Source organism: Panthera pardus, unplaced genomic scaffold (genome assembly GCF_024362965.1).
Source record: "Panthera pardus isolate Hobbes unplaced genomic scaffold, ASM2436296v1 HiC_scaffold_13, whole genome shotgun sequence".
NCBI lineage: Eukaryota > Metazoa > Chordata > Mammalia > Carnivora > Felidae > Panthera > Panthera pardus.
Window position 1 is genome coordinate 167,436,949 of NW_026526688.1, and position 24,496 is coordinate 167,461,444.

The following is a 24,496-nucleotide window of genomic DNA, read 5'->3' on the forward strand; positions in this document are numbered from 1 at the left end:
CATATTTTGTTTGCACCTAGAAGAACATTATTTAACATAATTAAGCATACCTTAATTGAAATGTGATTGAAATGTATTAACAATAAAAATTAAAAATAAATACAACATTTAAAATAAAATATGCTCCTTTAATTACAGGTAATGCAGTTACAATAACCTTAAGTGTTACAGATGGTCTTTAAATGACTAGTATGTCAGTATAATCTTCCAGTCACACACCTGGTAATAAAATTGTACCGTTTACTACAAACAATCTGAACTAAGAATGTCCTAGTATTATAGTGAAATAGCTAAAGATACCTGTTTTAGTACATGGTTCAGTAGTTAACTTCTGTGCTTTAAATGGGATAGCTGAAACACAGTTTAGAAGATCTTTCCATCACTGCCCCTGATGTTAGGTGCTGGTTTTAGGTTCAGGTCCTCAAGCAAACTGATTTCTGGTGACTCTAGCTCCCTAGCTCAGAGGCCAAGCTGCTGCTAAGTAAAGAACTAAGAAGGCTAATAGATATTTCCACAAGGCAATAAACTATGGTAGCTAAGAACTGGTGGGGTTTGGATAAAGAAACCACTGTTTAAATCCTAGCTCTGTCAATGACACTGGCAATGTGGGAGTCTGAGCTTCTTGCCCTGTAAGATAGGATGGTAATAGTATCTGTATCTTGACTGTGTGTAGACTGAATGACGCGATGCCTATGGAGCTCAGTTCAGTGGCTGTCAAATATTAAACTCAATAAATGGTGGCTATTCTAATACTCATTTACATTATTGTAGTATCTGCAAAAATCTTAGTATAGCAAGGTCCTATCAGGGATACACTTAGAAGGCACACAACTCTAAACCATGAAAATCATCTGTTTGGTAGAGTGACCAGGGGAGAGAACTTAAGCTTATATTAAAAAATTTGAAAAATATATTTTATTACTTTAAGTAAAATTGCTTCCTAAAAAGAGCTTAAAGGAAGAAAATTAAATGTGTCCAAATTCTATGCCTACTAATAAAACACAAATATTACATAGTACACACATCGTGTATACTTCATGTCAGGTACCAGCTTCTTTCTCCTGAAAGTAATGGTAGAACAGAACACTCTGTATTAGAAATTATATGTAAATGCTCTTCTAGTTTCAAATAAACTGCCATTTTCCAAAATACTGTTACAGAATTTCATACTTCATCTGTTCTAATACAGCTAGAAGAGATAGGAAAGATATCTAAGGTTATATAAGAATGAAATCACAGGTAATTAACTTCTATACACAATTTTAATAAATCCTATCTTCTGTAGAATTACTTCATAATGTAATAACCTTAGTATAACATGTATCAATAGTCTTATCCCCAAAAGACATGTCATTCAGTACATTCAAGGTAGAGGACAAAATTAAATCGCTAAATTATTTCTCTTACTGTAATACCATCTGCCCTCTCATTTGTTCATTAACTTGGTAAACATGGTAGTTAAAAGGACATATTTTAAAGCATGACAACCATTTACTGCCTGTGTGACTTCAACTAAATTAACTAAAGCTCCAATTTTCAATTATGAAATCTAGCAATTAATAATATTATTAATACTGCTGCTAATACCAAATACCCATCATTTTGCACCAAATGCATTTTAATTATAAAATTAAGACAGTTCCTACCCTTAATTTTAATTTAGATGTGTATATAAATTGTCTAGTTCCAAATATTTATAAAAATTTTAACAAAAACTAAACAGCACATGTCCAGCTAGTATGCTATTTGACTTCAATAACTCCTATAAATCTAAATTTATCCAGCTAACAATAAATTGATAAGGTGATTTTGAGAATATCTTGGGGTTGAACTAGAGAGAATCTTAAGTATGGGGACTTTCAGTGTAAGAAAAATACTCATGGGGCATCAGGGGGGCTGAGTCAGTTAAGCGTCCAACTCTTGATTTCAGCTCAGGTTATGATCTCAGTTTGGTTCGTGAGATGGGGCCCCCTGAAGCTCTGCCCCAACAATAAGGATCCTGCTCAGGATTTTCTCCTTCCCTTTCTCTCTGTCCCTTCCTTGCTCATGTGTGCTTGCTCTCTCAAAATAAACTTTAAAAAAATATGCGTGAAAACAAAATAGTTAAGATTCACTAAGTACATACTATTGTGTCATACACTCTTCTGAATATTCTAAGCATACTATCTGATATGAACTTCCCAACAACCTATGGAGGTAAATAATAGTATAATCCTGATTTTACTAAAGAGTAAACAGAGATTAAGTAACAATCTACCTTGCCAGTGAGTGGTGGAACAGAAGTTTGAAACCAGACAATATGGCTTCAGAATCCAAGCTCTTATCCATCTACTACTTCCTTTTCAAAGAAAAGCTAATAGGTTATTTTTGTTTATTTTTGAGGGGGCGGGGGTGGGGAATGAGTGGGGAAGGGGCAGAGAGAGAAAGAGAATCCCAAGCAGGTTTTGAGTTGCTAGCACAGAGCCCGATGTGGGGCTCGAACTCACAAACCATGGGATCATGACCTGAACCGAAATCAAGAGTAGGACACTTAACCGACTGAGTTACCCAGGTGCCCCTGCTAATAGGTTATTTAAACCCAAAAACCCTGAAAGCAACAAGCAAGTTTTATAATTTTCACTCTGTTGTCAACATATACAGCTACTAAGAAAAAAGATACACAAATTTTAATTTATGAAAATTCATTATATTTTTTTTCCAGCAATTACTTATCAGATTGTGTCTTTAGAACTTTTATAAAGGCATCTCTTGGAACTTCAATGTTGCCAACTTTCCTCAGTTTTTTCTTTCCTTCTGCTTGTCTCTTCAAAAGTTTCATTTTTCGGGTAATATCACCACCATACTGAAAAATATTTTTAAAAATTTGAAGTCCAACAAATTACTCCATAGAAAATTAATCATACAATTACATACAGACATCAACACAATTACAATAACCTTACAATTATTACCCATGAGATACACATCTGCAGTTACCTTTCTAATCCTTTCATAGATCTCAATTTAACATCTTCTCAAAGAATGATAAAGGCTTTATTTATATTTTGGATGAGATGAAACTCACCAATGAAATCTAGTACTATGTTATGCATGTCAAAGAAGAATTATCAATCCTCTTACTGATTCAAGTCTTGAAATTTTGCATCATTTATCTATAGTCCAATAAACTCACATAGGCACAAATGTGCCAGTCCCTATGCTAAGGATTTAGAAAAGGCATTTACTGGTTAATTCTCATAACTGAGTTAAGAAAACGTTTTAACAGAAAAGACACCTCAACAAAGCAATGTAAGAGAGGTGGATTTCAAACTGCCATACTCTTCCCACAGTCATTGTCTTCAAAATCTCTCCTTGGAAATTAGGTCAATAATGTTATCCTGATCTTAACTGTTACAAAATACTATCTTACACAGTACTTAATATAAGGAAATTTTTATAAATAAGATGGAATAAGAATGTTATCAAAATCAATATGTTAGTCAACCTGAGATTTACCTATTTAAAAAAAACTAGGGGACCCTGTGTGGCTTAGTCGGTTAAGCGTCCAACTTCGGCTCAGGTCATGATCTCATGGTTGGTGGGTTTGAGCCCCATGTTTAGCTCTGGGCTGAAAGCTCAGAGCCTGGAGCCTGCTTCAAATTTTGTCTCCTTCTCTCTCTGCCCCTCCCCTGCTCACACTCTTTCTCTCAAAAATAAACATTAAAAAAAAAAAACCAAAAACCTAGAGATGAAATAAAAAGTTATTGTAAAAACAATGGAAACCAATATATTTATACTGCTTTTGACTTTAAACCCATAAAATAGATCTATTATTCAAAGTAGAATACAGGTAGATACGTACACATTTTGCCAAAACATTTTTCCTATAGGCTTTCACACTGTAAAAGAGGAAATTTTATATAAGAATTACATAATTTCATTACACTCTTTAAAAGTACTTTATTTTCAAAAACAATCTCTCCTTTACCAAAGATTTAAATGATCATGTTATATGTAAGTAAAATTAGCTCAAATGCTCTTGTATCTATTTGGGTGTATTTGACATAAAATAGAAAATGAATTCAGCATGAACATCAACATAAATTTTATTAAAAATAAAAAAAGGTCAAGGCTTGTGTGTATTCTTGATTAGGCCAAATTCAAGCCTTAATTATATGACCTTAATTATAAGAATTATACAAAGTAATTTCTGGCTCAACCTAAAACTACTACTAAGCACTACTACCAAAAAATTTAAAAATGGTTATCATCACATCACTAACTCTACCAAATGTGGGTGAAGAGTGACTAGGAATATAAAGAATATATTATTTTTATAAAACTCTTTTCTGGGAAAAGTAAATAATTTTAATATATCCACTCAAGCAGTTATAAACTAATCTTTCTATAGTGCTTCTAAAAGGATAAGAATTAAGAAATTTCTACAGCATTTGGTAGAAGACAGGAAATTTGAAAAAAGCTCCATTTATATATATTCGTAGGATATAAAAATCTATTTTTTTCCTTTAAGGTATTCTACTTCAACACACTTATGTTAGAATTATTTGATATTTTAAATTGCACTTTCCAGGATGTTCCCTGGTTATCAATTCCTGACCAATCTCCGGGTATTCACGAAACTCAAAACAATTAACTAAAGCTAAATTGCGTTAGGAAAGAAAAATTTGTTACAAATACAGGCATAAAATTTATCCAAAGACTATATAAAAACGGTGGTTGTCACTTCACCACTACTGACACATGCAAGTTTGGGTTTAAACTACAACTGAATAGCAATTTCCAGCTAAGGAAAGACTTCTGATTTCCCAGAAGTCAAGGAAAGAAATATGCTACCAGATAGTTCTTGCACTTACTGTTACTAGTAGAACAGCTTATTCCATGTCCCAATTTATAGATCACATATCATAAAAAAGACCAGTTTCCTACATAAATTAGCCTATTTTCCATGTCTACTGAATCACATAATCAACCTACAATACAAAGCTTAATACATTAGCATTCTTCTCTCATCTTTCTGATTTATAATTCTGCTAACTCTGAGGAAGTAATATTAAGTGCTTTAAGTAAAAATCATAATTTAATTTTGTCTTTTGGAAGAATATCTCCAACAATTCTTTTTTTTCAAAACTTCTTCAAAAGTTTCAATTGCTAGTAGCTTATACACTATTCCTAACTCAGGAAATTCAGTAGTCATTCAGTAAAATGAATGGAAATAAAGCAATTCATCAAACCAATGTCCATTATGTTAATAATTATACATAATATAGCTTAAAATGTTAAATTTAAGTAAATCATTATAACAGTCATCACTTAATTAAATGGAATTAAAAACCAGTTTAGTATTTCCCCGAGTAGGAATAAAGCTTAGGCCAATGAGAAGTTAAATTTTTCAGTATTATTTCATTCTTAAGTCATATCATTTCTAACCATTTATCATTTCTAAAACAGGGAACAAAAATGAATTTCAACTCACGTTTCTCTTGCAATGATTTTACTTCCAACAGCAGCTTGAATTGCTATCTCAAACAGTTGCCTAGGAAGAGAATCCTTCAGACGTTCACATATGGCTTTGCCAACAGAGTGTGCTTTGTCTCTGAGAGAGAAAATGCAACTATTTACACATCCTAAATACAAACATTTAAAGTAGCTTTCTAGGGGTGCCTGGGTGGCTCAGTAGGTTAAGGGTCCAGTGTCAGCTCAAGTCATGATCTCGTGGTTCACGGGTTCAAGCCCTGAGCCCTGCATCGGGTTTTGCGCGGACAGTGTGGATCCTGCTTCAGATTCTTTGTCTCCCTCTCTCTCTGTCCCTCCCCTGCTTGTGCAAGCTCTCTGCCCCTCCCCAGCTCATGCTCGCTCTCTCAAAACTAAAAATAATAACAAAGTAGCTTTCTAGCCTATATGTATAATAAACATGAAGGTGATTTCTTTCTTTTTTTTTGGATTAATCCATTTCTTGTTTTAAGTAGACTCCATGCCCAGTGTGGAGACCAATACGGGGCTTGAACTCACAACCTGAGCTGATGTGATCAAGAGTTAAGAGACTGACCTTGGGGCACCTGGGTGTCTCAGTCGGTTGAGCTTCCAACTTTGGCTCAGGTCATGATCTTGCGGTTCACAAGTTTGAGCCCCACATTGGGCTCTGGCCTGACAGCTCAGAGCTTGGAGCCTGCTTCGAATTCTCTGTCTCCCTCTCTCTGTCCCTCCCCTGCTTGCACTCTCTCTCTCAAAAAAAAATAAATAAATAAAAATAAAAAAGAGAGAGACTGAGCCACCCAGGTGCCCAATAAAGGTGATTTCTTCAGGAGGTTCAAATGGAACTCATCTGTCATAAACATCGCTTCTCTCTGAATGATAGGACTTCTCTGATTGCAAAAATAACACGACCTATTACAGAAAATCTAGAAAAACATACATAAAAACCATTCCCCTCACCCATAGAAAACCAATGTTAAACATTTTAGAATCTCTGTGTTAAACATATATCCGTCCAGCTATTTTTCTGCATATATATTATATTTGTTATTTTACAGTTTGGAACATAATGTATATATGTTTGGCTTTTTATTTAGTAGGCATTTTTGTCACTTAACAGTACTCCGCAATATAGTTTTAGAATGGTTTAACATAACATGATTATTAAACAAGTGCTCCATTATTTTTATCAATCTATTTGTTCAATGCGTAAGGCATTTCATTTTTCATTATTAAAAATTTTTTATGAAGATAAAAACTTGTTCTCAATTTTAAACCTATCATGAAGTTTAAAAATCATTTATTTTGTCCTATTTTGGTAAGGAAAACATTTCTTTCCATGACATTATCCTTTTTTACTATAATTCTCTTTTTTCATATTTAATAGTTTGGAAAAAAGAAGCATGGAAAAAGAATGGAAGGAGAAACTAGTACAAGAAAATTTAATGAATTACTCTTAAGTTTTCAAAATGTCATTGTCAAATAAAAATGATCAATAATTTAAAAACATGTCAAAAGTGGTTACTTTCACATTCCATGAATGCTAATTTCTATTCAACTTACTTGTGAACAATAGTTACCAGCTCCTCTACAATATTTCCGTTCAGCAGAATATCCATTTTTACAAGTTCTGCAGTCTGGTAGCCTGCATCTTCATAATCAAAACTATGAAGGAAAAATATCCAAGTGGTAGATAAATGTTATACTTCCCAACAGATTATTTCTCTTTGCAAAATATCTTTTTTCTTCCCCTATCCTCCACCCAACTTTCTATCAAAATATTAAGCATACATTTCACATAAACAGATCTAAATGACCAGAGTGAGAAACAAACTCCCTCATCTTTTCACATTTATGAAATGAGAGGCAAAAGCAAGGGGAACATGCTTTATGGGGGAAAGGAAAAGAAATTGGTAAGCCAGTCTAGGAAAATGGGACAATGAAGGCAAATGTCACATTCTTCCCAACGTTTCCTCCCAACAGCTGCTTGCTGGCTGTAGACAATAGAATATATTAATTCTCAGAATTTCACTAAGTTTGGGTTTCTGTTTAGTTTTCTGTTGCCAGTAAAATAAATGTTATGGCTTTGATAAAGAGTCGTCATAAATAAGACTTTCGGACTTCATATATTGCTATTCAGTTTGAATCTGCTTTTTTAGGGATGAAATGAATTAATACATATAAAGCATTTGAATAGTACCTAATACAAAAAAAACGAAAAAAAACAAAAAAAACAAAAAAAACCAAGCTATTTAAATTTTTTTTTTAACGTTTATTTATTTTTGAGACAGAGAGAGACAGAGCATGAACAGGGGAGGAGCAGAGAGAGAGGGAGACACAGAATCTGAAACAGGCTCCAGGCTCCGAGCTGTTAGCACAGAGCCCGACGCGGGGCTCGAACCCACGGACCGTGAGATCATGACCTGAGCCAAAGTCGGATGCTTAACCGACCAAGCCACCCAGGCGCCCCCAAGCTACTTAGAACAGAGCCTAGCTTAGCACATAGAAGCACTTGGTTAGCATCAGCTGTTTACTATTAAACAATATGGTCAAAGCTTATCACGCCAATTAAAACACAGTTAACTTACAAAACTGAGGTCCAATGAGAAAGAAAACTTTAATTATGCTTGCATGTCTTTTCAGTTATGGATAAGAACGTGGATAGTCTTAAACTGTCTTAACTGGAAAACGAACTCATGCCTAGAGTTGCAAATGTTTGGTTTCTAAAGCTTTTAGCAGGAAGGTGACAAGTTGATACTCATACTCTCTAAAACCAGATTATTATCAAGTTTTGCTAAATCCTTTTTCTTCAACAAACATTATTAAGCATTTATTATATACCATCATAAGGACTATGCAGAACACAAACAGAGGTAAGAAGACCTAGACATAGTCCCTAGATATCACCCGTTTACAACTTTAAAAATGTTCTGTGCTCCAAAAATTTACAATTTCTTCACTCATTTTTTCAAAAGAAGCCATTATACAAATGTCTGTATTTCTAAGCCAGCCCAATGGAAACCTAACCTCTATTCAAAATATTCATTCAAGCGTACCACTGGAATGAAGGAAACACATTCAGAATTCCAAAAGGCTACTTGGGGTTTGAGGGCAAACAGGTCTATCAAAGTAAGTGTCAGAAGCAGCTTCAATATAGTCTTTATATAAGAAAGGAATTTCCTCTTCTGACCCAGCTGCAGAAGATTCTTGCCACTTGGTTTAAGAGAAATTGTTCCTAATCTCAATCCATGAGAAGCCGATAACCTAGGCTATGATGGATTTTTTTTTTAAGTAAGGAATTGACTGCATATAAAAAAGATACATTTTGAACATAAAAATTACCTCAATTCTGGAAGCTGGCATTATTTTATTTTTACATAGTTCAAAATTAAACATGTTCTCTCATTTAATCTGAAATTTAAGTTTCTAAATTAAAAGATTTTAAGATCACTTAATTCACACAGTGGTATCCAAATGCAAACTACAATTGACAGGCTTTTGTTTAAAATGTTATTTATAACCACTTAGCTTAGTGATCTTTTAATTACGGTAATTGTTTAATAACATGCTGCCTCAATTCATTTTAGTTTAAATCCCATTGCCACTTATTTAAGTTCTTGTCTGAAAGAAGACAAAGAAGAAAAATATTGGGTGACAAAGCAGAAAAAAATAATTTCTCAATACAAACGCACACAAAGAATACTCCTTTGTATCAAGGGTTATAATGACTTTTTCATTAAAAAGCTCCTTTTCATAAAGCTAAATTTCCAGGTCACTGTAGCATGTTTCTTTGAGTACTGTAATTTTTCTTTGAATGTGTTTTTTACAGATGTGAATATTCATTTTCCCTTCTACTCCCCCAGCATATTCTATATTTTCTTTGTATTCCAATATATTTATATTCCAGTAATTTATATATTTATAATTAAGTTAAATATATTAATTTATTTTATATTTAAATAATTTATAATTTAAATAATTAAACTTATATTAAATTAAATATATACAAATTAAATGTATATATATTTATAAAAATATATTTATATTCCAGTAATTTAAGATTTCAGGATACTCAGGGCATCTAGAGTTATTTACCCCAATATAAACTATTCCCAAAATGCTATGCATTGAGTTGTTACTTAGTATTAAATCTTCCTTCACTTCTAGAGGGCTGTTCCTCCATGTACTCCTGGGGATGAGACCATGGTTTTCATAATGTGGATCACTTATTCCAGGGAAGAACAAGTTATTAAAGTGTTCACAGATACAAGGGCACACCGACCATTTTTTACAGACTAAATATGTACTTCTGTTTTCCAAATGTATAGAGGTGCTCTTAGGATTACATAACTACAAATATATATTAAATGTGCCACTGAGATCACAGTGGCTTTTTTTTTTAATGTTTTATTTATTTTTGAGAGAGAGAAACTGAGTATGAGCAGGGGAGGGACAGAGAGAGAATGAAACACAGAATCTGAAGCAGGCTCCAGGCTCCGAGCTGTCAGCAAAGAGCCCGACACGGGGCTCAAATTTACGAACCTCATGACCTGAGCCAAAGTTGGACGCTTAACTGAGCCACCCGGGCACTCCATCATAGTAGCTTCTTGAAATTACATATAATTCTAAGGGACTGGGGGAGTACACTCTTTTTATCAAGGGGATACTACAATATTTTTTTTTCCTAAAAGCAGGGTAATAGCTTGATGAATCAAAGGAACTCATTCTTCCATAAGCAAATTATGAGTACTCCCTAACACTTACAAGGTTGCTCCAAGACTTTCTATCCTTAGAGTGGTTTCTCAACTATCCTCAAGAGAGCAGAGATTATTAAATAAATAGAGTATTAGAATACTCATGCTGGTCAATATTTCAAACGAATTGTCCAGGTATCTCAATTTCTCATTAAATTTTTACCTAGCATATCCAGAAGACAGGGACTTCAAAGAATCATAAAAATCCACCACAATTTCATTCAAAGGGAAAAGATATTTAAGCATAACTCTATTTTGATCAATAAATATCATATTCTTCTGAACTGCTCTTCGAGCCTAAAAAAGAAAAAAAATGTGTTTAATGATAACCTATTTAAATGGTTTAAAATGAATACAGAAAGAGGTTGATTACTAATTTAAAAATTTCCTTACAAATCCTAATAAAGAGTGGCAAAATGAAGGAATATTTCTTTAATGGTCTACTAGAATTCTGAAAACAATACTTATAATACAGAGGACTATTTTGTATATAACATATTTATTACTAAAGCTTTTAATCCTTTGTCTTTATCTAAGAATTTTATCTTTTTAAAATTACATAGTATGCAAAAATAAACCAAATGTAATTATAGATAAAGTAAAAGTTCTAATTTCTTGGTTTATAAATAAAAAAACTTAGGCCCAAAGAAATTAAGTGACTGACCAAAGTTTTCTAATTTGTGAATACAGAATTAAAGTGCAAGTCCACTAGTAATCATTTTAGAATTCTTTCCAATACAGGTCAGAGTATTTCAATAGGTTTGTTTTGAGGACTGTGATTTGTGGATTAAGTCATTTATTACAATGTGGCAAAAACTTGAGTCAGAAGTCTCAAATATTATAGTTATCCTTCAAACTATCCTCAATTTCAAGTATAAAAAGGCTAAATTATTCTTTTAGCTAGTCAGTATAAATAAGCATCAAGTTTGTTTCCTTTGCTAAACTATCAACTCAGTAAATTAAGACAGATGATCAAAATTGCAATTCTATTTTCTCTTACTTAAAATCAAACTGATTTTAAAAGTATAGATATCTATACACCTCTCTCTTTATATATACACATGTAGATAAGACCTTTGTGAAAATTTCTTATAAATTCAATGTGCTCTGCAGAAGGAAATCTTTCAAAACCTGAGCAGGAACCAGTTAGGGAGGACTAAATTTACTTTTATATTAAATTGTATTACATTTATACCTGGCAAAGCATCATTACTTTCCCAGTATATTCATCTGGTGTGATAATGGTACCCAAAACAACTGGCTCCAAATATTCTGTTACTTTTGATTTTTCAGGGAATTGTGCAGGATTGATGATTGTAATTTCCTTTTCTCTGTATTCCTAAAAATAAGAAAACCACCAATAGCTAAGCAAGATCTTAATAATTACATTTTAAAATTTTCAATTTTTACAGTATATGTTAGCATTTATTTTGTTATTGCACTTGTTGAATAAAAACAAAATAATTCCTCAAGGTTAGACTATTACCTTAACATGCTTTATATTTTAAAACTATCGAATTATAACCACTTAGTAACAATTTTTCATAAGTAATATATTGTGTTCATCGACATTTACTAAATACATCTCATGTACCACTTAGAAATAGTATGATGTGAAAGTACATTTTAATCTGCCCATTATAAGGCATTAGCTTCCTAAGTTAATTTTGTTGGAAGATATTTACAGATGCCAATGTTAAAATTTGTTTAGAATGAATATATTACCACTTAGATGGAATACAGTATTGTCTCTCTCATTAACCTGAAATCTAAAATTTCCTACAGCCAGATAGCAATAAATGCTTCACTTTTCATAAGATAAACTACTTATGACCAAAATTATATTCTTCATTTTTGTGCTAGATTTTGAACAGTATTTAAATTACTAATTCTACTTTTTACTCTCAGTAACAGGCTAATATTGACAATATACAGATTTTTATCAGGTTAAGAAAAATACTGCATGGATTAGTTAAGCGGCTTCTTTATCATTAGTCATAAGGTAAGTCAATTTTTAATATCTACTAATCAAGAAATAGCTCACATAATAGCTACTCAGCTAATGGTGTACTAAAAAGTTTCTCTTGCATTCCGCATACACACACACACACACACACACACACACACACACGTATTTAGTTTTCCCATGTATGCTGGTTCACAACAGTACCTTTATCAATTTTGCTGATGAAAGAACAGCTTTATATGGAACAGTAGGGGTTGTCAAAATTACAGAAGCATTATATTCTTGTTCTAGTCGCTGGTTGAAAACTTCCATGTGCAAAAGTCCAAGAAATCCCAACCTGGGGGAGAAAAAGCCAAGCTCCAAATATCTGTCTCAGGGGTCTAGTTCCTTTGATGAACATAGTCTTACTTTGTGGAGGAAGGGTAGAATCAAAAGTCATTCAAGCAATTCACACCATAATTAAATGCTGTTATTAAATAGGACTCAAAATTTCCATTGGGATTCTATTTAAAATTGCTATAAAACTTACCCACAGGACATGAATACAGGGTGAAATAGGCAGATGGTTGTTTTAGTTAGCTTTACACTAACAAGAACTTATCCTCAGTAATCAAATGTACAGGAGCAGTAAACCACTTAAACTTCATTTTTCAATAAAAATCTGACACTACGGTGTAATAGAATCTTACCTCCAGCCAGCACCTAAGGCAAGGCTACTATCTCGATGAACCGTCACACTGGAATCATTTATAGTCAGTTTTTCTATAGCACTCTTCAGATTATTATATTCAGATTGGTCTATAGGGTACATTCCTGAGGACACAATGATTTCTAATTATCACATGTGAAAATATGCCTAAAAGCTAAATATACAATGCTTCCAAGATCAAAATTAATCATTTACCTTTTAAATTACTTCCCTATATTTCACTGACCACAAGAACTGGCATGCTAAAAAAACTGAATGTTAAGTTACATTGGCTTTAAATATCTTTAAGTTTCAAAGCCTTATGAATTTACAACTGGATTCACACTCCAAGTGATGTTTTTATGTGTTTGCACAAATATAATTAAAATAAAGAAGAACCATGAAAATTAAACCTATTGTAAGAAAAATATATTTCAAGAAACAAAAGTTGAAGACATTCCACAGCTACAAATGAAACTCCATTAGTAGATAAAAAAAACAAGTAAAAATAAAAACTACACCAAATCCTTAATTCTTCAGGGCAGATAATCTATTAAAACCAAAGATATGATTGACTTTGCCTAAAAGTGGGCATAAACAAACTTCCTACTTCCCAGTGCAAGATCCTAAATGGAGAAAACCAAACGCTAGATACCCAGCATAGAGTAACTTAATGACGTTCAATCAGGTGTTTCTTTTTCAAACGTCTGTAATACCACACAGTAGTAAAAGGTTGTGAAGTTATACACAGGAGGGGTAACACTATCCCCACTATCCACTATCTACACTAGCACTGTACAATATATTTTTTTTAAGTTTATTTATTCTGAGGTGGGGAAGGGGCAGACAGAGAAGGAGACAGAATCCCAAGCAGGCTCTACACTCAGCATGAAGCCTGATAAGGGGCTTGATCTCATAAACAACGAAATCAGGACGTGAGTGGACATCAAGAGTCAGATGCTCAACCAACTGAGCCACCTAAGCACCCTCAGCACTGTACAGTATTAAAGAAAGTCCAACTAACAGGAAGGCACTCAGTAAATGTCCACTGATAATTAGTGATAAAAACATCCTAATTAGAAAAATATTCCAGGGGCTCATGGATGGTTCAGTTAGTTAAGCATCCCACTGTTGATTTTGGCTCAGGTCATGATCTCCCAGTTTGCGAGTCCAAGCCCCGTGTCAGACTCAGCACTGGCAGGCAAAGCCTCACTCTCCCTCACTCTCTGACCCTCCCCTACTCATGTTCTCTCTCTCTCCCACTGCCACCAGCAAAAAGTAAATAAATACACTTAAAAAAAAAAAAAAAAAAAAAGAGAGAAATATTCCAAATGTAATGACTTACTCTCTAGGAAAACAAGAAGGAGATTCATATTACTATGCTCTTTAATACATCAGATAGCTTATTTCTTAAGCCCTTGTATTTTCTAAGTTCTAAAAGTTTAGGAAATGATTTCCTACATAAAGTTTCACTACACATATGAAATTAACTAATACACATGAATAGCACACAAAAAATCTAAAAGAAGCAGAGAATTCTAGTTTAGCTGTTATTTAAAATGAGTATTTCTAGTAATTTTTATTTCAGTTTACACAACAAATTGGCCCTCATCCTTTGAATTTGTGAGCTCCTCACCTGCAAATACCATTGGTTTCGCTGATTTAAACCCAGGCAAGGGCTCCACTTGTTGTTTATGTAAATACAATGTATCTCCTATTTGTGCTTCAGTGACATCTTTCATCCCAGCAATCAGATAGCCCACCTGTCCTGCATATCTAAATAAAATTATTATATGGAAATATTGACTGCTTTAGTGTTTCAAATGCAAACTCATAATTAGCTCTACCTTTCCAGGAAATTATTACACTTTCCAAACAAAACCTTGTCTAATTCAAAGTAAGTATTACATATCACAATTCTCAATGCTAAGGATTGCCAGCAAAAGAACATACCATGCTTTACAATCCATTATCAAGGACCTCTGCAACACAACAAGTCTATGGTCTTCTTCATGACTCTGCCCACCTTTGCAAATTAAACAACAGCTTCTAAAATATAATGTAAACACAGTAAAACTAAGTGCAAAAACACCAAATGTTTCCTATAGTGTAAAACACTATTTTATTAGTGAATTGTGTCACAAATGTACTTAAAAAAAAAAATAGATTTTTAACCAAGCAGAAAAATGTGAACTCTTAAACAAATCTGACGTCAATTTGACGTTCCTCTTATAGGAAAAGAGCAGATCCCAAAATTTCAGAGTTTTTACCTTAGTTCTAGTTCTTTTTTTTTTTTTTAAGCAAATTTCCTACATGATAACAAACTAATTCACATTTAGGATAAAGTACCAAAATCTTTAGTGAAGATACAGTAATAGTCAATGTTATGATCTATATGATGTAACTGAGACCTCAATTTGAGTAAAATTAAAATAGATTTTATGACTAGGGGGGTTCTGGGTGGCTCAGTCAGCTGAGTGTCCGACTTTGGCTCAGGTCATTATCTCATGGCTCGGGGGTTCGAGTTCTGTGTCTGGCTCTGTCTGAGTCTGACAACTCAGAACCTGAAGCCTGCTCCCAATTCTGTCTCCCTCACTCTCTGCCCTTCCCCCGCTCATGTCCTGTCTTGCTCTCTCTCTCAAAAATAAATAAACATTAAAAAGAAACTTAAGGGGCGCCTGGGTGGCTCAGTAGGTTAAGCATCCAACTTCAGCTCAGGTCATGATCTCACAGCTCGTGAGTTCGAGCCCTGTGTCGGGCTCTGTGCTGACAGCTCGGAGCCTGGAGCCTGCTTTGGATTCTGTGTCTCCCTCTCTCTCTCTACCCCTCCTCCGCTCATGCTCTGTCTCTATCTCAAAAATAAATAAACATTAAAAAAAAAAGAAACTTAAAAAGAATAAAAATAAAATAGATTTTATGACTCAATTAAAAAATGTAACGAGCAAAATAGTGCTAGTTTTAGACATACAAGATTAAACGATCAAGTGTGACTATATACCCACTTGATTTACTACCTTAATTTTTACAGATGAGGAAACAAAGACCTTCGAATGCTCCAAGTATGTACCAGGTGATTTATCCCATCAGTACCCAGAATACTGATGGAGTAGGCAGGCAAATATTTGTAAGTGAACTCAGAATTCAGTTTTTCGCTAATCCCCACATGCCATGGATCCCAATCAAAGTTTTACCATGAATTCCATACTAAAGAAAAGAATTACCAAATTTTCTTCACTACTTTTATGTTGAAAAATCTAATTATAAAAAATTAAGTATCAAAACTAATACCCAGTATAATGTGGATATATATGGGTGACAGAACCATCTCTTTCACTGTCTCATCAAATATATCAATATAGGACCCAATGTGCACTAGGATCATAAAATTTGTCACAACTAGTCAAAAGGAATAAAAATACATCAAATTTATACTGTCCTTCACACATGAAATTGCAAAAGCATTTAATATTTAATTGCATTTAATGGTAAGTTTTTTGTTTTTTGTTTTGTCTGAGTTATGAAATTGGGACTAAGGATATCAATCTAAGAAAGGCAGAGATAGAAACACATACAAATGTATTTTAATTACTATTGTAGATTACTTACAGTTTATGTGCTGGCTGCTCATTAGGATTCAGAACTCCAACTTCATTAACTTCATGTATCTTTTTAGTATGTGCAGATACAATTTTATCTCCTTTGGAAACCACTCCATCAAATAACGCTACATTGGCTATCACGCCCCTATACTGGTCAAAGGTGGAGTCAAATACCAAAGCTCTCAGGGGGTTTTTGCGATGTACTTTGGGACTATTAAAAATAAGGAAAAACACACACACATAACAAATTTAAAATCTTAATAAAATGTCTATTTTCAACTCAAATATTATGCTTAATTTACTCTTATACCTGAGAAAGGCTGATAACTGTCAAGATAAAAACATCTTCCCATAAATTACAATGCCTATTTTTAAATCAGTTTTAATTCAACCTTAAGTTTTAAATGAATGACTGTTTTAAAATGATTTATGAGGGGATGCCTGGTGGGCTCAGTTGGTTAAGTGCCTGACCCTTGAGTTCAGCTCAGGTCATGATATCACAGTTAGTGGGGCTCATGGGATTGAGCCCTGAGTCAGGCTCACAGCATGAAACATGCTTGGGATTCTCTATCCTTCTTTTTCTGCCCTTCCCCAGCTGGCATGCACCCTCTCTCTCAAAATAAATAAATATTTCTAAAAAAATAGGGGCACCTAGGTGGTTTAGTCGGTTAAGCGTCCAACTTTGGCGCAGGTCAAGATCTCACAGCTCAGGAGTTCGAGCCCCAGGTCGGGCTCTGTGCTGAAAGCTCAGAGCCTGGGGCCTGCTTTGGATTCTGTGTCTCCCTCTCTCTCTGTTCCTCCCGTTTGTGCTGTCTCAAAAATAAGTAAACATTAAAAAAATGGTAATAAAATTAAATAAATAATAAGTAAATAAATAACTTATCCTCTCCAACCACAAGAATGGGCTAATCTAAAATAACACATCAGGGGGCACCTGGGTGGCTCAGTCGGTTAAGCGTCCGACTTCGGCTCAGGTCATGATCTCGCGGTCCGGAGATCAAGCCCTGCGTCGGCCTCTATGCTGACCACTCAGAGCCTGGAGCCTGTTTCAGATTCTGTGTCTCCCTCTCTCTCTGACCCTCCCCCGTTCATGCTCTGTCTCTCTCTGTCTCAAAAATAAATAAACGTTAAAAAAAAAAAAATTTAAAAGAACACATCAGACTGACAGTCTTTATACCATTAAAAACAAACAAACTATAGAAAAATAGCAAAATACTTACGGAGGTATTCTTTCAATGACTGCCTGAAGAACTCTTTCAACATTTGTTCCAAGTTTAGCAGAAATCTAAATTTAAAAAAATAAGCATTTAAATACTATTTTTCTACCTGGTGACTGAGTTTTATGATCAGAAAAAAGAAAGAATTCTAACAGTTATCAATTTAAAGAAAGTAGTAAAAGGAAGCACAAAACTTATACTATACGTCAAGTGTCCTTCCATTACAGTTGGGTGACTCTATAGTTCTTTAATTAAATTACAAAAGCATTCTATTATGGTATTGAAAGAACAGTGGTCTAAGAGTTTTAAAAAATCTGAGTAGTTATGACTGTATGGAATGCATGACTTTGACCAATACGTATTCCTTTGAGCTGCAAGTTCCTCATCTAATAAATGATTATTTATATTTTTCCTAAATCTCAAGATCGTCATGTGAAGAGAATAAACAATATATGTGGATGATAAGTATGGCATTCCACCTAAAACACCACAATTTGTTAAACGAATATCCATGACAACACCTGTCTTATTCAATTATTTACTATGCTTACTTCTTTCTTTACTTATTAAATCACTGTCTCCCCAAGGAGAATGTAAATACAATGAGACATTTTTCTCAGAGAGATGCTATGATGCAGAGTAACTTAGGGAGGCCTCTCTGATGAACTGAGACAGGGGTCTTGTCTATTCTGCTCACTGCTGTGCTCCTAGCTGACACCTACCAAATAAGTACCTGAATAAATTTTGTAAAGATGCATTAAAATCAGAATAGTTAATTACACTTTAATAAAACATAACCCAAGTTATGAAACCATAATTCCAGGACTGCTATATGAGGTCCCTCTTTATAATAAAAAACATTAAATTCTGTGTATGTGTATCTGTCTCTAAGGAAAAAAAAAAATACTGCTCTTCAGTTATTACAATGTTGTATGTAATCAACCACTGTGTTAAGGTTAAATAGATAAAAAACAGTTATCACCTGAAATATGCCTTTTCAAAAATCAAACAAGACTGAAAGTGGAAGCTAAACATTACATTGTTACACTAACATAGTTACTACACAAGCACTAGCACAGCACAGTTTGGTTGTGGCTATTCAACACTTAAATCATCACTTGAAAATGAAAATTCAAATTGAAACTAGTATTAACTTGGGGCACCTGGGTGGCTCAGTCAATTAAGCATACAACTTCTGGTTTCAGTTCAGGTCATGATCTCGCTGTTGGGGAGACAGAGCCCCAAGTTGGGCTCCACAGAGCATAAAGCCTGCTTGAGATTCTCTGTCTCTCTCTGCCTCTCCCCGACTTGTAACACATACAAATGTCTTAAAATTGGTTTGAACCTGCTCGTCAAAGGAAGTATTTCCATAGGGACAAAATGGCTAACAAGAAATACTACTGCAATCAATTGCAGAAGGCCTACATTTTAGTCCTGGCACATTAGCTCTCTAGATCTTACTCTTAAGAATGGAATAAAATCTTTGAGCCTTAGTTCTTTCAACTGTATCTCAAGTGGGACGCCTGGGTGGCTCAGTCGGTTAAGCATCTGACTTTGGCTCAGGTGACGATCTCACAGCTTGTGAGTTAGAGCCCCACACTGGGCACTGTGCTATCAGCTCAGAGCCTGAAGCCTGCTTCAGATTCTGTCTCCCTCTCTCTCTCTGCCCCTCCCTGCCAAAAAATAAACATTAAAAAAACATTCTTACAACTGTATCACAAGAAAATTCCTGTCATAACCATGTAACAAGGATTTCTGGGAGGATCAAATGAAATATGAAGAACTTTGTAAAACTATGAAAACTTTATATAATGATGGACTCTCAAATACTATGAAATTTCACTAGGCCAATACCTGAGATTTTTAAAAGTATAACTATGTCTTCACAAAAAAAAGGGGGGGGTATCTTACCTTAATACATTCATCACTTGGAATATCAAACACTTTTTCAATTTGTTTTTCAACCCTTTCAGGATCAGCATTCTTCAGATCAATCTTTAAAAAAAAAATCATTATGCCTTACTTAATGCAGTAAAAATAAAATGTATTACATATTAATAGTATTTGGAAATAGTTAAAAGCATACTTATAAGCTAATTGATCCCTCTATTTTTCTTTTCAAAAAGGTTAAAATAACCTAGATACAGGCAATACAATTTTAACAAGTATAGCCATTGAAAAACCAAGGGCAGATAGCAGAGCGTGCAAAAAATTTAGGCAGCTGGCAACTCAAGGCAGGAGAAGTGTTCAGTAACAATTTGTCAACCAAACTGTAAACTGACTTTATAAGTTAGATATAACTTATGACAACAAACTGTCTTACCTGTCAGGCAACTTTGCCTCTTTTAAATTTAACTCCAATATCAAAAAATTCAACTAAATGCAATGTAGATTTTTAAATTAAGATTCTTTATTAGTTTTAAAACATAAAAGTTAAAGTTTAACAACAGTGCTCAGTTTAGCACTTGTTATGTTTCATGTATTACATTATTTCCCCGAAGATTATAAGTGCCTTTTCTTTTCCTATCCATGTTTATTTTTTTTATATTTATTTTTGACAGAGACAGCATGAGTCAAGGAGAGTCAAAAAGAGGGGTAAACACAGAATCCAAAGTAGGCTCTAGGCTCTGAGCTGTCAGCACAGAGCCCGACAGAGGGCTCAAACTCACAAACCATGAGATCATGACCTGAGTGGAAGTGGGAAACTTAACTGACTGAGCCACCCAGGCACCCTTCCTATCTATGCTTTAGTGTAACAGACATATTTTGGCTGCCCTGCCTGTATTCCTTTCCTGCAGAAATAGCCCTCAATCCCTCCATGTAATTCAGGGAGACTGTCTTCTAAACTACATGTAAGGATACAGGAATTTGAGTTGCCAATCCTATTGTGTGCAAATTCAAAGAAGTAAATCCTACCAATATATTTAATATAGAGTTCAAGATCCCTCATATAAAAATAGTATACCAAATAATCAAACGCTAAATTTACTTTTAGAAGGTAAAATAGTAAACAGCATTGTTGTCTCATTGGAATTACCTTGTTTATAACTGGAATTACCGATAGCTGTGCTTCAAAGGCAAGAAAGAAGTTTGCTACAGTTTGGGCTTGAATACCCTAGAAATATCAAGACACAAGATACTGATATGACCACCTACCAACTATCATAAAACTTGTAATATAATACCATCCCACACATTTTCCCCAAAAGCAGAGGTATAAACTATGGTATCTATACTTCCATGCATCTGGATGATTCCTTGTGAAAATTCCTTTCATTTCAGGAAACGTTTATTGGAGGACACTGTTCGGACTAGGGACAAAAATGTGCAACATGAACCCTAAAAGCTTACCAAAGAACACATTCATGCAGTTCAGTTTATAAAACCTAGTACTATACATATAAGGTAGGCCTTGACCTTCCCTGAAAAGATCAAGAAAGGTCTAACACAACAAATACCTTCGGATTTAGAATGAAAAGTTTATGAGAAGCTGAAATACATCAAAAGCTTACTTTAAATAGTATATCACAACTCTTACATCATCACTCAATATGTTTTTGTTTATCTTTATACCACAAAAGAACTTAGTAATGTTATTGGCATGTTTCTTTAAACCTAACATTTCCCAAATTATTACCTTAAAATTATCCAAAATGACTTCTAAAATAAATTCATGTTCAAGGTTTGCTAAAAATTAGTATTAAAACCCCAAATTAAGAACTACTATAAACTGAGTTTTTGGAAGGATAAATCTCTTAACAGTTCTGATCAGCATAAAATGTTTAAAATACGGACTAGTCCATTCCAGACTGCTTTAGTGCAATAAAACTTCAAATTAACAGGACCAAAGCATATGATTTTGGTTAACTAATACAATAAATTGTATTTTCAAGCATAAAAATTCTACTTCCAAAATATATTTTAAGGAAAATCTCTTGAACAACCAAGGAGCACGTCACACCACATAGGATTAAAAGTACCTACCTCATTTGCATCAACCACAAGTAAAACACCCTGGCATGCAGAGAGGGACCTGGATACTTCATAACTAAAATCCACATGGCCCTGAGGAACAAAAATTATTGATACTTCTGAAGTCAGCCGTAATTATTTTTTATGCCAAACCTACTGACTCCTCTTGATAGAAAGTTAATAGGTTTCTTTTTTTAGTGGATGCTTGTGAAACAAGTTACTCAAACATAAGAACACTGAGGAAATAAGTGTTTATTTAATGTTCAGTTCAAAAACTGAACAAGGATTTGTTTGCACTCTTAATACAAGGCTGACTTTAGTAATAAAAACAAAGTTATTTCTCAACTTACCGGTGTATCAATGAGATTTAAAAGGTACTGCTTTCCTTCCCAATTATAGAAAAGAGATGCTGTCTGTGCTTTAACAGTGATTCCTCTTTCTCGCTCCACTTGCAATTTGTCAAGAACCTGCTTATTATTTTTTGTTTTATCAATTGTGCCTATAAATAGAAATAGTTATTGATACTTCTAAGAGCTTTTAAAAAGACACAATACTGGATACAAAATTAAACCAATTGGGGCACCTGGGTGGCTTAGTCAGTTAAATAACCAACTCTTCATTTCAGCTCAGGTCATGATCTCACAGTTTGTGAATCCCCACTTGGGATTCTCTCTCTCCCTCTCTCTGCCCCTCCCCTGCTCAAGCTCTTTCTTTCTTTCAAAACAAATAAATAAACACTAAAAGTTTTTTTTTAATAAAAATTAAATTAAAATAAAACTTCAAAAAGCATGGTAAAAATAATGATTAATCACTCATGGCCATTTATAAAATGAAAATACCTGTTAGTTCCAGGAGCCTGTCAGCTAAAGTACTTTTGCCATGATCCACATGTGCAATGATACTGAAATTTCTAATATTTTCAACAGAGAATCTAGACATGTCAATTTTTTCCTAGAAAGAAGAGAGAAATGAAACATTTATGAGTATACATTTTGCATGATAGGAAACAAACATACTAATTCAAAAATGTTCCTTTTGTCTTCTTTGAACAATTTCATTTATAACATTTATATTATTCCTCTGACAATAAAGAGATATACAGCTAAACTCTTATTACAAACAATTGATTAAAATAGCACTCATCAAATACATGAGTTTCACTGTTAAGGTGATAACTTAGCTAATTAAGAGTCCCTTATAAATATTCCCACCACCGAGAAAATGACTTTCATGAATGAAGAACCCAAGACACCTAGAGCTCCTGAAAAAGCTTAGAGCAAGCACCTTGTCTAACAAAACCTCTTGAGGCCAAAAACAAAAACATACAAACAAAAGCTACAGAAATGTTTTAAGGAGAAAAAAAAGGAAATTCTTTGCCCCCATAATACATTTAACCAGCAATCATATCTAGTTAAAAACCTGTGCTCCTAATATTATCTTCAAAAGTTTTATATTTTTGTTGTTGTTGTTTGACAACTTATTTGGACAGAGAAAAAAGTTCTAACATCCGCAAAAAACTCTCAAAAAACAAACAATAAAAACTCTTATCACTTAAAATTTAAAAACATTTTAGAATGTGACTCCTGAGTTTTAGTTGCATACATCATCTTTAATGCTTTAGGAAGCCTCACTGCAACCTGCTAAAAGTGGGTATACGAGTAGAGTATGTCTGGTTTTTTGTACCCTAAATATTTTATTTTTCCAATCAAATCTGTATTTCATAACCAGCATTAAAAATAGGAAAATTACAGTGAAATCCACAATAGTCGTGACCTTTATAAATGTTCTAATACAAAGCAGACAATGAAGGTGCAACTTACATGTGAAAGAAATTCTAAGAAAAAACTCAACCTAATTTTTTTGCCCAGTGGATTCCTCCTCCCCTTCATCTTTCAACTGGCATTCAATTAAAAAGATATACAGGACCATACCACTTTTAAGAACTTGAAATTGCAACATAAATTCATTTTACATTCCCCAGGCATTTTAGAAAAGGGCAATTAATCACATTTAAGTCTTATTTTTTCCAATTACTCATAACTTGCATCCAGTTACTCTACTTCTCTGCCTACACTGTATCTCTTCATAGTTATCAACCAGTGCCTTCTCCACCACAAGAACAAAGGCTCAGAAAACAAGTTTGTTTGGGGTCACATAAAATAAACAATAGTTACCCACATTACAAACTAGGAAAGTCAGAACGTGACTTGTCCAAGGTCACATTGGGGAGTGGTGGAGGATTCAGAACCCAGAGCGCACCTTGAGCTCTCAGCTTTGCCGCCTTTAAAGAATCACAACCTGCGTCCACAGGTAGTTTAGGAAGCCCTTCACGAGTCCAAGTCCGCCAGGAGCGCCCTCCCAAGTTTTAAAACAGAGTTAATTAGAGCCGAACGGCGGTCACCTTGCGCTCAGCCGAGGTGTAGAGCCTGTCCCAAGCCCTGAACTCGGCAGGGGCCCCACAGGTCGGCGTGGGAAGAGGCTCCAGGCGTCCCCGCTGTGCGGTCCCTGCGGCCCACACTGCTAGCGCGCGGCCGTGCGACCAGCCCCGACCCACAAGAGTCCACATCCCTTCGCGCGACGCAGGCGTCAGGTCTGCACCTCGAGACAGTTCTGCGCCATCGCCGGTAGCGCGATTTCCTGCAAGATGCCCCCGGCTAAGATCCGGCGAAAAAGACCTAAACCTTTTCACACCGGCGGAGAAGAAAAGCTGCCGAGGACAACTGCGCCCAACTACTGACTCCGGTGCGACACAGGGGACGCAGCGCCGCTGTTCGGCGCCTGCACGTCGCCCGACGTCGTGACGCCGGCGTGCCTCTGCGCGGGGCTGT

General features: G+C 34.6%; 1 protein-coding gene across 5 annotated transcripts; it reads right to left on the minus strand.

Annotated features, from left to right (window-relative positions):
* Nucleotides 1-103: 103 nt before the first annotated feature.
* On the minus strand, nucleotides 104-24,439 carry GUF1 (GTP binding elongation factor GUF1). 5 transcript variants are annotated; one of them, XM_019412993.2, is made up of 17 exons: nucleotides 24,070-24,439; nucleotides 22,508-22,619; nucleotides 22,019-22,167; nucleotides 21,681-21,761; nucleotides 20,734-20,811; nucleotides 19,608-19,691; nucleotides 17,700-17,764; nucleotides 16,487-16,690; nucleotides 14,517-14,656; nucleotides 12,882-13,005; nucleotides 12,397-12,529; nucleotides 11,422-11,565; nucleotides 10,390-10,523; nucleotides 7,036-7,137; nucleotides 5,474-5,593; nucleotides 3,842-3,878; nucleotides 104-2,842 (listed from the first exon to the last, which is right to left on the minus strand). In XM_019412993.2, exons 1-17 carry the CDS (start codon nucleotides 24,232-24,234, stop codon nucleotides 2,705-2,707), a joined length of 2,010 nt encoding a protein of 669 aa, XP_019268538.2. In that variant the 5' UTR covers nucleotides 24,235-24,439; the 3' UTR covers nucleotides 104-2,704. The 5 variants fall into 5 exon arrangements, 4 of the variants coding, with proteins under 4 accessions (XP_019268538.2, XP_019268527.1, XP_019268531.1 ...); XM_019412982.2 differs by lacking the exon at nucleotides 24,070-24,439 and adding an exon at nucleotides 23,928-24,045; XM_019412986.2 differs by lacking the exon at nucleotides 24,070-24,439 and adding an exon at nucleotides 23,847-24,035.
* Between the last annotated feature and the right edge of the window lie 57 nt (nucleotides 24,440-24,496).